Source organism: Mytilus galloprovincialis, chromosome 2 (assembly GCF_965363235.1).
Source record: "Mytilus galloprovincialis chromosome 2, xbMytGall1.hap1.1, whole genome shotgun sequence".
NCBI lineage: Eukaryota > Metazoa > Mollusca > Bivalvia > Mytilida > Mytilidae > Mytilus > Mytilus galloprovincialis.
Window position 1 is genome coordinate 50416622 of NC_134839.1, and position 16905 is coordinate 50433526.

Genomic DNA, 16905 nt, shown 5'->3' on the forward strand with positions numbered 1-16905 from the left:
TTCTAGAGATTTGGTGTACAATATCCCTGCACCTTTTGCCATTTTGGTGATGTAAACGACTTGTAAATAGAGATTTTCGGCAATGAAATATTTCTTACAATTGTTCTTTGACATCTTAGCCAAAAGCACATGGGGTAATAAACTACATACAGATTTCTATTGAGCACAACTTCCTATGTCCAACTTCAAAGATTTTGGGTGGTTTGACTGCCATTTAAAGATTTTCTGGTCATATTTTTTGTATTCCAGAATTGAAAGTATGAACAAAGTGCCCAATTAGTTATTCATAGCATATTAGCCACCTAGATAATAAGTTAACAATAGCACTCTTTACACCATTCAGTGGGAAGAACACAAATCTAGGGTGGTAGCATAAGACAGCTTAACTGCCTAAAAAAGTATTACAGTGACCTTTAGTTGCCTCCATCTATGGCATCTGGTGGCTTGTTCTCTCATTGTCTCTAGGTGAACACTTTTATGGCTCACAATACCACATCATCTTATTTCTAAAGTGAACAAATGTTCTACTCAAATGGCCATATATGTGACTTAAAAATAACGAAATATTTCTTTATTTTCAAATCAATTTATTGAAAATAATTTGTTATACAAGTTATATGTTTTAAAATATTTTTTTCATTATGAAAATGAGTTTCTATATATAGTCAAAGAACAATACATGAATACTAACATTATATGGATAGTGTAAGAATTTGAAATCAACCTTCTGTTGTGATTGTGAGCAAGAGACATTCCATAAAAACGAGGAAAGTTGATACAAAAATCAATTTGATAATTCTTCAGGCAAGTTCCATTTCAAAATACATGATACCCACAGATGATAGGACAAGCAAAATATTTTTCTTCAAATTTTGATAAAAAATTCTATTCCCTATATGGGCCATTGAAAAAGCTGGTCTTATGACCTTGACCTAATGCCTTAATTTGTTGTAGAGGTGTGATTATGGGTTGAAAAAAATGAAAACTAATGAAAACTAAATAAAACAGTAATTCTATTTCATTAAAACAATTCCAGTTTCAAATAAAAAATTTGACCTTTTACTTCTTCAGTTCCAGTATTCAGTCAGACCCTATAGCTACCTTAGATGGCTTCCTGTAGAAATTAGTTTAACCTAATGTTTCATACCTGCACAACGTCAGGACAATAATTTGAATGTTGTTTGTACATCTTTTCTCAGAGAAGCCAGGAGTGGGGTGTGGGTATTGTCTGTTGTACTGACCAATGTTTTTGGAAATTCCTTTTATACTTTGATATTATAGCATTAACATAAGAAGATACCTTTGAATCATGATATCAAATAGATTCACGGATTGATACAAATACACATCTATTTGTAACTTAAGAGATTGCAGTACATGTTAATGAATTGCCTGCCATGTGACATGATGTATAGAATTCAATCTTGTGATCCTTCAACAATCCAAATTTGGGACAACTTTTTATCAAGTTTTCCCACCTTCACCCCTGTCAGGAACCTGTGGGAACCATGAATATCTAAATAGTTCTTTAAAATGAAAGTACATGTATAACCAACTCTAACTGGTATAAAATAACAAGGTCAAAGAAATACTTTTAAAAGTTACATCTTTTTACAATAATTAAAACGTAAATGTACATCTATAAAACAGAATTAAAATAAGAATTAACAGTGACAAACAGAAAATAATATAAGTCTGTTTCAGAGTTAAATATTTAAAATGACATGAAAGCAATTTTTTAATATACAATTAAAACCAGAAATACACATTTTCATCTCTGTCAACAACCAGAGGCACACCTGTGCCTGTATTGCTTCCCTTGTCAATTTTTTTTCAGTGGTTTAAAGTTAAATCATAAGAAATATCTAACAGATTTAATTAGCACTTAAGACCTAAACGTTGTTTTACAGCAATTGATATTGTATAACTCAACAATTTATGTCAACTTAGTGCAATGATTTTCAAACATGGAACATTTAATCAGAAGGTAATCTTCACTTATCTGCCTATTAGTGGAGTCTCAGAAATCTGTAAATGCTGCCACTATCACAATAAGTTTTGCTGCATAGAAATTACGAATTTTTTTAGTAAAATACTAAACTCTAATCTTTTCAAGCCAAAATCAGAAAACTTCATTTAAACAGAAATAATTCAACAATTAAACTTCAGATGGATATTATTCTGCAATAATATATAAAGTTCAGAATTTTAACATGACTATTATTTCTATAAAATTCACAGATATTATATAGCTAGTTCTATATTTGTATCACATTTTCAAAAGTTTTATTTTTTCTTCCTTTTAAATTAAAGAATATTTTAACAAAATTTCTAATATTCATAAACCGGGCAAGACTATGTATGAACAAAATTATTCAACAATTCACTTGGAAATAATATAATACATAAAGTTCTGTTCTGAAAAGGGATAGAATAAATTACCTCCCTCATATTAGCCAATCAAAATCTGGCATGTTAACTTGAAGTATAAAAAGATATCTTGTTCTTCGTTAATGTTTGACATAACAAACATACCTAAATAAATTTCTGTGAAAATCTAATACTGTGAATTCATAATATTCGTTGGATACTAATTTTTGTGGATTTCGTGGGTACATGAGAACCACGAATTCAAATATTCAACGAATTACATATTTCCTAAAGGAAACCACGAAATCAAATATCCACGAATATGCAAATTTTTCTCAAACCACGAAATCAAATATCCACGAATAAGCAAATTTTTCTCAAACCACGAAAATTGGTACCCATAAAAATAAATGAATCCACGGTATTAACTTGTATACTATCGCCTTATCACAAAAAGCTTTTAAACTTTTAGACTATCAACAAATTAGTGTGAATACTCCACTTTTACATCTAAACAAACAATTATCTTTCTACTTAAAACTTTCATTTTTTTTTTGTTTGAGGCAACAATACATATATACTTTTTAAAGAAGTAAACATTAGATTTAAGGCAACAATACATATATACTATTTAAAGAAATAAACATCAAAGACAAACAAGCTATAATTTCCCAATCAAATAATTTTTAAACCAACAAATTTGATATCTTTACTCCAATAACAACTTACTATTTCAAACGATTTAAAACAAGAATGTGTCCCAAGTACATGGATGCCCCACTCGCACTATCATTTTCTATGTTTAGTGGACCGTGAAATTGGGGTCAAAACTTTAATTTGGAATTAAAATTAGAAAGATCATATCATAGGGAACATGTGTACTAAGTTTCAAGTTGATTAGACTTCAACTTCTTCAAAAACTACCTTGACCAAAAACTTTAACCTGAAGCGAACGGACGCACAGACCAGAAAACATAATGCCCCTCTACTATCGTAGGTGGGGCATAAAAATATCTATTTTCATTTAGATTTGCAACAGAAAGTTTGGTAGCACTAAAACTATTTATATATACACAAAATAAATGTATTACCATAGCAACCATTTATCACATTTGTTCATGTTAAACAAGTTATATATATAATTTTTCAAAAATAATTTACATTATACACAGTGAACACATAGGGGTTCCCAGAGACTGATAGCCAGATCTAAAATATGCCAGATAAAACTTAAATCATGTACAAAAATAATAAAAATTGAACTTTTTTCAGTACTATCATAAGAAAAACATTCAAGAACGGATTGCAGCATCTTTAAAAGTACCATAATATGTGTTGTATGGTACTTTTTTTGAACCATAAAACAGTAGAAAAAAATTAAGACTAAAATATTTCATTACCACCTTTTTTTAACAAATAGATTTTACTTCAAATATTATGTTTAGTACATGTAAAAGTGACACAAATTCATCAATTTCTGTTATTTTTTTTTTATACCTTCCTTGCTGTTTATGTTCAGAATGCTTTGATTATTTATATTGGCATAATACTATAAAAGGCATGTATCAAAATAAATCTATTACCTATTCCAATCTATGAATGTACACAAGTATCTGGCATATTTTTGATCTGGGAGGATTTTCCAGTAAACAAACAAACTATACACATGAACAATAATTTACATAAAACATAATTTATATTACATTAACACTCAAATTTTATTCAGGATATAAAACAATCCTGTTCCCTGGATCGACTCACATAAAATTATCTAGTTCGATTCTCAGATAATAGAGAATGTATAAAAAATTGGCTGCCTTCTCCAAGTTGCTGACATTTAAAATAAAGAATAATTTGTATGATAATTAAGAATAAGGGAGACAATTAAAATTCTGATTTTTTTTGGACATGTGAATTGGCATATATGTATCAAAAGTATCATGCTTATAAAGTTGGCTCAAAAAGGGTTTGGAAGTCACATGTTTTTATTTTACATGTATTGTATGACATATATCATGTTTTTTTCAGTCGGCTCAAAAGGCTATTCATTCAAGGGTTTCGAATTCAAATTAAATTATTTCACAATAAAGTAAATTGTCTGTAGTTGGTCAATATGATGAGGTACCATCAACTAGACATCCCAAGGGGCATCAAGCAGTAACTTCTAAGGCCCTGTGAATTGCCATACAATAAATAGTGGTTGTTTTAGATCTTGGTAAATTTTCATGTTTAATTTTCTTTTTCTTTAAATCAACACTGAAATAAATTATAGCCCTAAGAATTTTCAGGACAGGAAAAATTAATGTTTTTGGACCCTTGTCATATACATGTAATCTAACTTCAATAAATATATATGAACTTTTGTACATGAAAATATATAAATATAATTGTAAATCAGTGTTACTTCTTGAATGTTGAAAATGTTAACAAAGTATTATCAAATAAGAGTACTCTTCTGAATAAAAAATAATAAAAATTATTTGTGACCTAGACAATGATGAATCAAAAAACCTACACTGATACAGCTTTCACTAGGTATTTCTACTACATTATAATTTTCATAAAATTACTCATATACTTTGAAATTATTGAAAAATTATTTTTGTAGAACTCAAATAATTTAATCATTTTTGTCTTTCTTCTCATCATACCCTTTACAAATCAGTAATGTCCCACTTATTTCAAAGCATTACAATAAGTAAGGTCAAGAAACATATATCTTCAAAGTATTTGAAATTCATTTAAGAATATTAATTATCTGCTTCAATCAGTTTTAAAATTTCACCTATCTTAATTATGATATTCATGATATATTTTGAAACAATCGCCTTTTACAGCCATTGCATGCTAGAGAATGCTTTTTCAATTAACATCATTTCTATAAGTCTTAACAACTCTAAATAGTTGATAAATTCTGAAGGTTTATTCAGATTACTGAAAGCAATTTTGTTTTTGTATTTAACCAAATCAGTAAATTTTGCAAATTTCATGCAATAAGCATTATTGACAAAAAGTAATGACATATATATCTATATCCATGAAATGTACATTTAAAAGCAGAGTTTCATCATTTGGTCTGTAAACCCTCCCACTGAATTAAATACTTTGTTTTCCCATCATTAGTGACATGTTTACCAAACACATTGTATTTCTCACCTTTTTTGAGACGATCAGCTGCCCCAAAGTACTGACACATATTATTTCTAATCTGAGCCATATTAACGGGCTCTGATTTCACACTTTCTATTGTTTGCACATCTAGAACATTAAAATATGATGTAGTAACTCGTTTCCGCTTACTCTGCCGCATAGGCTCTGTGGGTGTGTCCGCTGCTTTACGCTTACGTCCACGAGACTTTATAATATTCTTTATCTCTACTTTAGAATTCCCTGAGGTGATCGATGGTGGTGGAGTGGGTATGGCCTTAGTTGGATCGTCTTTAACGGATGAAACAGCTGACTCGACAGAACTCTGTGACACAAGATCGCTCTCGTACTCCATAAACAAATAATTAATAATTTCATTTTTTCGTTTATGATGTGCAAGTTCTTCTTCTTGTTCAAAGAAATGTTTAAAAGGATGATTGAAACCATCAAAGTTTTTGGTAGGAGGTATAAGAGCCTCCAAAGTGTGTTGATTGGCTACTATGTCTGTAGGTACAGAGTTTTCACTGTCATAACCTTTATATTCTTGATTTCCAGACTGAAAGAAGACAAAATAACATTAATAAAAAGAACAAACATTATTGGGCATATATGTTGTGTACAAATTGTAATGTACAAATTATAATTTGTACACAAATTTTGTACAAGTTGTCAGTGTTTTATTTACCTCTTAACACAAATGGATGATGCAAGCTCAAAGTCTTTTGTTTTGCATATTTCTGTCATATTTCCACAACTTCATGGTACAGTCTAACACTGAGCATTGATACAAACACATTATATAAACTCAGGGTTCGACACTAACGCTAGCCCGCTAGCCCGAGACTAGTAACTTTTGTGTCGGGCTAGTAAATGTCCGTTGCGCGGTAGCCCGAGGGGCTAGTAAATTTATTTGTCATTGAACATCAATCTGTTGTACTTTCGGCAAAGTACAGTCCAAACGCCGGTCAAATCTGACAACTTCGTCGAATATTGTCTACACTGGTTCCAGGGCCTCTTCATTTACATACAGATACACATACTGGAGGGTAAAATTTCTACCGTAAACCAGTCGTTATATATAGTCAACTCGGCCTAAGATTACTCGGCCTATAAATTAATGCACCACGTTTCAAGATAACCCGTTTTGAAATAAACATTAATTATACTGCATATACATTTTGGTTTTATTATATTTTATTATTAATCACATCAGAGATCCTGATAAATCGTGTGCATAGTTTAGCCTTATCTAATACATAGTCGTCACGTAAATAGTTTAAATTGGAAATGTCCTTTCGTTCTTAAAATAGAGCATTGAAAGGTTCCCTGTTGAAATTTTCCTTTACTCCAAAGGTACACGTGGTGATGAAAACTTTTCGATCTTCTCTGTCTTTATCGAAATAGCATTTGTCATGTCGTCATAATTCTTTTCGTATTGCTCAGGATTTATCATTACAGTTGCAATGGACTGAAACGAAAGTAAATTTCCGGTAATAATATTAAATGTGATTAGCTTCTTTTTGAGAGCTGAGGGGTGATGATGATAACAAGACTTATCTATTGGAATCAGAAAGCGTCCATTGTACAAACCAAGATGTATGCATGTCATAATGCATTAACGAGAACAGGGTTAAAACTCATCATGAGACAAATCAGTTGGAACATGAAGACTCAGCATTAGAAACCAAAAGTAAAATAGGGGACAAGTCAACTTATTTATGTAAATAAAATCAAACAAAAACATTGGCTTTTTTAATTTGATTATTTTAGTTGATGAGTTTTTTGTAAGCCAAAAAAGTGTCCCATGAAATTGTGTCTTCTTGAACTATATTTCACAATTCATCTGTGAAATTTCGTTCACAGGACAGAATATCACATTTTTAAATTGAAATTTAAATCAGGACAACAGAGATGTAAACAAAAATGGAAAGTGGTGAATATAAACAGCTATATGACTTTTTGTGTGATGGTCAATACCCTTCAGAGTTTGATATTATAATAATGAAAGAAGATCATTTAGAAGGAAGGCCAAGCAATTTGAAATTAAAAACAATGAAATGTTTTATATACATGTTGCCAAAAAAAAAAACACAGGAGAAAACATTAAAACTTGTTATTCATAAAGACAAACTGAAACAGGTATTGTACCTATGCCATAACGAGAGTGGATGCAATCTTGGGGTTAATGAGACCTCTTGTTAATAAAGGGCTGCGCTTTAGCGCATGAGACGCCCGTTGCTCTTTTAACTTGTCTTTTATGCTTTAAATGAATTTATATGATCAACTAGAAATATATATACAAATCAAAAGGGATGTTACATTAATATATTCACCAAAGTTTCATAATATCCCCCTTTTTTAAGTATAAAAATTCATTACTTAAGAAAACGTAAAATCTGAAATTTATAAAAATTGAAAGGGAGCTTACATCAATAGATATAAACAATTCACCAAAGTTTCATGGACATTGGTGAAAGCCTTTTTGAGTTATTGTCCGAAGTGTTGAAAATCCCCCTTTTTTTTATGAATAAAGCCCCATAAATCCAAAACTTAAAATCTGAAATTTATAAAAATTGAAAGGGAGCTTACATCAATAGATATAAACAATTCATCAAAGTTTCATGGACATTGGTGAAAGCCTTTTTGAGTTATTGTCGGAAGTGTTGAAAATCCCCCTTTTTTTTATGAATAAAGCCCCATAAATCCAAAATTTAAAATCTGAAATTTATAAAAATTGAAAGGGAGCTTACATCAATAGATATAAACAATTCATCAAAGTTTCATGGACATTGGTGAAAGCCTTTTTGAGTTATTGTCCGAAGTGTTGAAAATCCCCCTTTTTTTATGAATAAAGCCCCATAAATCCAAAACTTAAATCTGAAATTTATAAAAATTGAAAGGGAGCTTACATCAATAGATATAAACAATTCACCAAAGTTTCATGGACATTGGTGAAAGCCTTTTTGAGTTATTGTCCGAAGTGTTGAAAATCCCCCTTTTTTTTATGAATAAAGCCCCATAAATCCAAAACTTAAAATCTGAAATTATAAAAATTGAAAGGGAGCTTACATCAATAGATATAAACAATTCACTAAAGTTTCATAGACATTGGTGAAAGCCTTTTTGAGTTATTGTCCCAAGTGTTGAAAATCCCCCCTTTTTTATGAATAAAGCCCCATAAATCCAAAACTTAAAATCTGAAATTAAAAAAAAAACGAAAGGGAGCTTACGTCAATAGATATAAACAATTCACTTAAGTTTCATGGAAATTGGTGAAAGTGTTTTTGAGTTATTGTCCGAAGTGTGGACGACGGACGGACAACGGTATACCATAATACGTCCTGTCTAAAAGACGACGGGCGTATAAAAAATGACAATAAAAAAAATGTTAAAACAATTCACTGATTCCTACTGTATATTTAAAAACAAATCTATCTAGTCTTATTATTTTTTGTAAATTAAATTATTTGGTATTAGACAAGACTTTTAATGCAATTTGGACATGATTTCACTATGAAAAAATATCCATCAAAGGTCCAAATAGAATATAGTTTTAAGGGACACTTTTACACAGAAGTAGATAAAATGTCCATGGACATCATTTCATGGGGGACACTATTTAATCCTACATTAACACACACATTTGTTTTGATGTTAATGTAGATTGTCACTTTCTTTGTGGTTGGTCTATTGTTCTGTTCAGTACAACATTGTCATTAATTAATTTGATGTTGCAGGGTTATTTGTAAGTTGAATGTGGTGTCAGTCATTAAACCACCCTATAAACATAGTCCAGGTTTTGTGGTAAATATCTTTAATTTAGGAACTATTTTTTTTTTAAAGTAGGTCTGGAATATACAAATGTTAATGTTTGACTAAAAATGTTAACACAATAAATATTTAAGATATATCATCAATTCATTAACAGTAAAAATGCAAGTTTTGACAAATTCCTGCCGTTAGATTTCTTTGGTGTTAATTTTTTTTAAATTTTTTTTTTATGAAGATATAAACAAGTATGCAATAGTTATTTTTCAGACTGAAAACATCTTCTTAAAAGGCCTCAGAATGCAGGATTTTGCATTTAAATTTCAAAAAATTTAGGGGGGGGGGGGCATGCCCCCAGACCCCCCTAGCAAGTTCACTGGCCTAAGGCCAGCTCACTGGGCCCACTCACTGGGCTACCTGACACAGAACAGGGCTAGTTGAATATAATTTTTACTAGCCCTGCGGGCTAGTGACTACAAAAGTTAGTGTCAACCCCTGTTAAACACAAACAGACTTTTTACAGATATGATTTGGGTATAAGGAGAACTAGAGGCTCTAAAGAGCCTGTGTCGCTCACCTTGGTCTATGTGAATATTAAACAATGGACACAGATGGATTCATGACAAAATTGTGTTTTGGTGATGGTGATGTGTCTGTAGATCTTACTTTACTAAACATTCTTGCTGCTTACAATTATCTCTATCTATAACAGTACTTTCTGTGGAAAATGTTATTGAAAATCTTCTCCCTTAGGGGGTCAATTGACTATTTTGGTCATACTGACTTATTTTTAGTTCTTATTTTGCTGTACATTATTGCTGTTTACAGTTTATCTCCATCTATAATAATATTCAAGATAATAACAAAAAAAACAGCAAAATTTCCTCAAAATTACCAATTCAGGGGCAGCAACCTAACAACCGATTCATCTGAAAATTCCAGGGCAGATAGATCGTGACCTGATCAACAATTTTACTTCCTGTCAGATTTGCTCTTAATGCTTTGGTTTTTGAGTTATAAGCCAAAAACTGCATTTTACCCCTATGTTCTATTTTTAGCCATGGCGGCCATCTTGGTTTGTTGGCCGAGTTACCGGACACATTTTTTTAACTAGATATACCCCAATGATGATTATGGCCAAGTTTGGTTAAATTTGGCCCAGTAGATTCAGAGGAGAAGATTTTTCTAAAAGATTACTAAGATTTACGAACTAGAGGCTCTAAAGAGCCTGTGTCGCTCACCTTGGTCTATGTGAATAGTAAACAAAGGAAGCAGATGGATTCATGACAAAATTGTGTTTTGGTGATGGTGATGTGTTTGTACATCTTACTTTAATAAACAGTCTTGCTGTTTACAATTATCTCTATAATGAACTTGGCTCAGTAGTTTCAGTGGAAAATGTTGATAAAAATTTACAAATTTTATGAAAATTGTTAAAAATTAGACTATAAAGGACAATAACTCCTTAGGGGGTCAATTGACCATTTCGGTCATGTTGACTTGTTTGTAAATCTTACTTTTCTGAACATTATTGCTGTTTACAGTTTAACTCTATCTATAATAATATTCAAGATAATAACCAAAAACAGCAAAATTTCCTTAACATTACCAATTCAGGGGCAGCAACCCAACAACGGGTTGTCCGATTCATCTGACAATTTCACGGCAGATAGATCTTAACCTGATAAACAATTTACCCCACTGTCAGATTTGCTCTAAATGCTTTGGTTTTTGAGTTATAAGCCAAAAACTGCATTTTACCCCTATGTTCTATTTTTAGCCATGGCGGCCATCTTGGTTGGTTGGCCGGGTCACCGGACACATTTTTTAAACTAGATATCCCAAAGATGATTGTGGCCAAGTTTTGATTGATTTGGACCAGTAGTTTCAGAGAAGAAGATTTTTGTAAAAGATAACCTAGATTTACGAAAAATGGTTAAAAATTGACAATAAAGGGCAAGAACTCCTAAAGGGGTCAACTGACCATTTCGGTCACATTGACTTATTTGTAAATCTTACTTTGCTGAACATTATTGCTGTTTACAGTTTATCTCTATCTATAATAACTTTCAAGATAATAACCAAAAACAGCAAAATTTCCTTAAAATTACCAATTCAGGGGCAGCAACCCAACAACGGATTGTCTGATTCAACTGAAAATTTCAGGGCAGATAGATCTATACCTGATGAACAATTTTACTGATGTCAGATTTGCTCTAAATGCTTTGGTTTTTGAGTTATAAGCCAAAAACTGCATTTTACCCCTATGTTCTATTTTTAGCCGTGGCGGCCATCTTGATTTGATGGCCGGGTCACCGGACACATTTTTCAAACTAGATACCCCAAAGATGATTGTGGCCAAGTTTGGATTAATTTGGCCCAGTAGTTTCAGAGGAGAAGATTTTTGTAAAAGATGACTAAGATTTACGAAAAATGGTTTAAAATTGACTATAAAGGGCAATAACTCCTAAAGGGGTCAACTGACCATTTCAGTCACGTTGACTTGTTTGTAAATCTTACTTTTCTGAACATTATTGCTGTTTACAGTTTAACTCTATCTATAATAATATTCAAGATAATAACCAAAAACAGCAAAATTTCCTTAAAATTACCAATTCAGGGGCACCAACCCAATAACGGAATGTCCGATTCATCTGAAAATTTCAGGGCAGATAGATCTTGACCTGATGAGCAGTTTTACCCCATGTCAGATTTGCTCTAAATGCTTTGGTTTTTGAGTTATAAGCCAAAAACTGCATTTTACCCCTATGTTCTATTTTTAGCCATGGCGGCCATCTTGGTTGGTTGGCCGGGTCACCGGACAAATTTTTTAAACTAGATACCCCAATGATGATTGTGGCCAAGTTTGGTTTAATTTGGCCCAGTAGTTTCAGAGGAGAAGATTTTTGTAAAAGTTAACGACGACGGACGACGACGCCGGACGCAAAGTGATGGGAAAAGCTCACTTGGCCCTTCGGGCCAGGTGAGCTAAAAAGTATAATATATATACAAATAAGAAAATTATGGATTATAGGAAAGTTGCATTTTTTTCTCATAAACTACTTTTAGAGTGAATTAGAATAAAATGTTAAAGGCCAGGTGACATAAATATGAATATAAATTAAAAATGTATTATTGCAAGATGCTATTTATCAGGAATTGAGTTGCCCTAAATAAAAGTAGTAAAGAATTGGTGGATGTGCCATTTGCAATGAATCTGAAAGAATTAGAGAATAAAATATGTTAGTTTTAAACTAGAGGCTCTAAAGAGCCTGTGTCGCTCACCTTGGTCTTGTGCATATTAAACAATAGACACGGATAAATTCATGACATAATTGTGTTTTGGTGATAGTGATGTGTTTGTAGATCTTACTTTACTGAACATTCTTGTTGCTACAATTATCTCTATCTATAATGAACTTGGCCCAGTAATTACAGTGGAAAATATTTTCTAAAAATTTACAAAAATTTATGAAAAATGTTAACTAGAGGCTCTAAAGAGCCTGTGTCGCTCACCTTGGTCTATGTGCATATTAAACAAAGGACACAAATGGATTCATGACAAAATTGTATTTTGGTGATGGTGATGTGTTTGAAGTTCTTACTTTACTGAACGATTTTGCTTCTTACAATTATATCTATAATGAACTTTGCCCATTAGTAACAGAGAACTATATTTGGTAAAAATTTACATATATTTACCAAATTAATGAAAATTGTTAAAAATTGACTATAAAGGGCAATAACTCCTTAAGGGGTCAATTGACCATTTAGGTCATGTTGACTTATTTGTAGATCTTACTTTGCTGAACATTATTGCTGTCTACAGTTTATCGCTATCTATAATAGTATTCAAGATAACCAAAAACGGCAAAATTTCTTTAAAAATTACCAATTGGAGGGCAGCAACCCAACAACCAGTTGTCCAATTCATCTGAAAAATTCAGGGCAGATAGATATTGACTTGATTAACAATTTAACTTCTTGTCAGATTTGCACTAGATGCTTTGAATTCATAGTTATAAGCCAAAAACTGCATTTTACCCCTATGTTCTATTTTTAGCCGTGGCGGCCATCTTGGTTGAATGGCCAGGTCATCGGACACATTTTTCAAACTAGATACCCCAAAGATGATTGTGGCCTAGTAGTTTCAGTGGAGATTTTGTAAAAGATTACTTAGATTTATGAAAAATGGTTAAAGATTGACTATAAAGGGCAATAACTCCTAAAGGGGTCAACTGACCATTTTGGTCATGTTGACTTATTTGTAGATCTTACTTTGCTGAACATTATTGCTGTTTACAATTTATCTCTATCTATAATAATATTCAAGATAACCAAAAACAGCAAAATTTCCTCAAAATTACCAATTCAGGGGCAGCAACCCAACAACCGATTGACCGATTCATCTGAAAATTTCAGGGCAGATAGATCTTGACCTGATAAACATTTTTATCCCATGTCAGATTTCCTCAAAATGCTTTGGTTTTTGAGTTATAAGCCAAAAACTGCATTTTACCCCTATGTTCTATTTTTAGCGGTGGCGGCCATCTTGGTTGGTTGACCAGGTCACGCCACACATTTTTTAAACTAGATACCCCAAAGATGATTGTGGCCAAGTTTGGATTAATTTGGCCCAGTAGTTTCAGAGGAGAAGATTTTTGTAAAAGATTAATTTAATTTATGAAAAATGGTTAAAATTGACTATAAAGGGCAATAACTCCTAAACGGGTCAACTGACCATTTTGGTCATGTTGACTTATTTGTAGATCTTACTTTGCTGAACATTATTGCTGTTTACAGTTTATCTCTATCTATAATAATATTCAAGATAATAACCAAAAACAGCAAAATTTCCTCAAAATTACCAATTCAGGGGCAGCAACCCAATAACCGATTGACTGATTCATCTGAAAATTTCAGGGCAGATAGATCTTGACCTGATAAACATTTTTATCCCGTTAGATTTCCTCAAAATGCTTTGATTTTTGAGTAATAAGCCAAAAACTGCATTTTACCCCTTTGTTCTATTTTTAGCCGTGGCGGCCATCTTGGTTGGTTGACCAGGTCACGCCACACATTTTTTAAACTAGATACCCCAAAGATGATTGTGGCCAAGTTTGGATTAATTTGGCCCAGTAGTTTCAGAGGAGAAGATTTTTGTAAAAGATTACTTTAATTAACGAAAAATGGTTAAAAATTGACTATAAATGGCAATAACTCCTAAACGGGTCAACTGACCATTTTGGTCATGTTGACTTATTTGTAGATCTTACTTTGCTGAACATTATTGCTGTTTACAGTTTATCTCTATCTATAATAATATTCAAGATAATAACCAAAAACAGCAAAATTTCCCCAAAATTACCAATTCAGGGGCAGCAACCCAACAACCGATTGACCGATTCATCTGAAAATTTCAGGGCAGATAGATCTTGACCTGATAAACAATTTTACCCCCATGTCAGATTTGCTCTAAATGCTTTGGTTTTTGAGTTATAAGCCAAAAACTGCATTTTACCCCTATGTTCTATTTATAGCCGTGGCGGCCATCTTGGTTGGTTGACCGGGTCACGCCACACATTTTTTAAACAAGATACCCCAATGATGATTGTGGCCAAGTTTGGTTTGATTTGGCCCAGTAGTTTCAGAGGAGAAGATTTTTGTAAAAGTTAACGACGACGACGACGGACGCCGGACGCCAAGTGATGAGAAAAGCTCACTTGGCCCTTCGGGCCAGGTGAGCTAAAAATTAACTATAAAGGGCAATAACTCCTTAAGGGGTCAATTGACTATTTTGGTCATTTAAACTTATTTGTACATCTTATTTTGCTGAACGTTATTGCTGTATACAGTTTATCTCTATCTATAATAATATTCAAGATAATAACAAACTAGAGGCTCTAAAGAGCCTGTGTCGCTCACCTTGGTCTATGTGAATATTAAAGGAAGCAGATGGATTCATGACAAAATTGTGTTTTGGTGATGGTGATGTGTTTGTACATCTTACTTTACTGAACATTCTTGCTGCTTAAAATTATCTCTATCTATAATGAACTTGGCCCATTAGTTTCAGTGGAAAATGTTAGTAAAAATTTACCAATTTTATGAAAATTGTTAAAAATTGACTATAAAGAACAATAACTCCTAAGGGGGTCAATTGACCATTTCGGTCATGTTGACTTATTTGTAAATCTTACTTTGCTGAACATTATTGTTGTTTACAGTTTATCTCTATCAATAATAATATTCAAGATAATGACCAAAAACAGCAAAATTTCCTTAAAACTAACAATTCAGGGTCAGCAACCCAACAACGGGTTGTCCGATTCATCTAAAAATTTCACAGCAGATAAATGTTGACCTGATAAACAATTTTACCCCATGTCAGATTTGCTCTAAATGCTTTGGGTTTTGAGTTATAAGCCAAAAACTGCATTTTACCCCATGTTCTATTTTTAGCCATGGTGGCCATCTTGGTTTGATGGCCGGGTCACCGGACACATTTTTCAAACTACTAACCCAAAAGATGATTGTGGCCAAGTTTGGATTAATTTGGCCGAGTAGTTTCAGAGGAGAAGATTTTTGTAAAAGATTACTAAGATTTACGAAAAATGGTTAAAAAATTGACTATAAAGGGCAATAACTCCTAAAGGGGTCAACTGACCATTTCAGTCATGTTGACTTATTTGTAAATCTTACTTTGCTGAACATTATTGCTGTTTATAGTTTATCTCTATCTATAATAATATTCAAGATAATAACCAAAAAGAGCAAAATGTCCTTAAAATTACTAATTCAGGGCCAGCAACCCAACAACGGGTTGTCCGATTCATCTGAAAATTTCAGTGCAGATAGATCTTGAACTGATAAACAATTTTACCCCATGTCAGATTTGCTCTAAATGCTTTGGGTTTTGAGTTATAAGCCAAAATCTGCATTTTACCCCATGTTCTATTTTTAGCCATGGCGGCCATCTTCGTTTGATGGCCGGGTCACCGGACACATTTTTCAAACTACTAACCCAAAAGATGATTGTGGCCAAGTTTGGATTAATTTAGCCCAGTAGTTTCAGAGGAGAAGATTTTTGTAAAAGATTACTAAGATTTACGAACTAGAGGCTCTCAAGAGCCTGTGTCGCTCACCTTGGTTTATGTGCATATTAAACAATGGACACAGATAAATTCATGACATAATTGTGTTTTGGTGATGGTGATGTGTTTGTAGATCTTACATTACTGAACATTCTTGTTGATACAATTATCTCAATCTATAATGAACTTGGCCCAGTAATTACAGTGGAAAATATTTTCTAAAAATTTACAAAAATTTATGAAAAATGCTAAAAATTAACTATAAAGGGCAATAACTCCTTAAGGGGTCAATTGACTATTTTGGTCATGAAAACTTATTTGTAGATCTTGTTTTGCTGAACATTATTGCTGTTTACAGTTTATCTCTATCTATAATAATATTCAAGATAACAAAAAACAGCAAAATTTCCTTAAAATTACCAACTCAGGGCAGTAACCTAACAACAGGTTATCCGATCCATGTGAAAATATCAGGGCAAATAGATCTTGACCTGATAGACAATTTAACCCATGTCAGATTTTCTCT

General features: G+C 32.4%; 1 protein-coding gene across 1 annotated transcript in view; it reads right to left on the reverse strand.

The window, feature by feature from the left end:
- Positions 1–566: 566 nt before the first annotated feature.
- The window catches only part of LOC143063792 (uncharacterized), a 59177-nt gene continuing 42838 nt past the window's right edge, over positions 567–16905 (reverse strand). Inside the window, exon 15 of the mRNA XM_076236174.1 lies at positions 567–6073. Coding sequence (XP_076092289.1) covers positions 5438–6073 — 636 coding nt within the window. The 3' untranslated portion in view covers positions 567–5437. The remainder of the gene's footprint in view (positions 6074–16905) is intronic.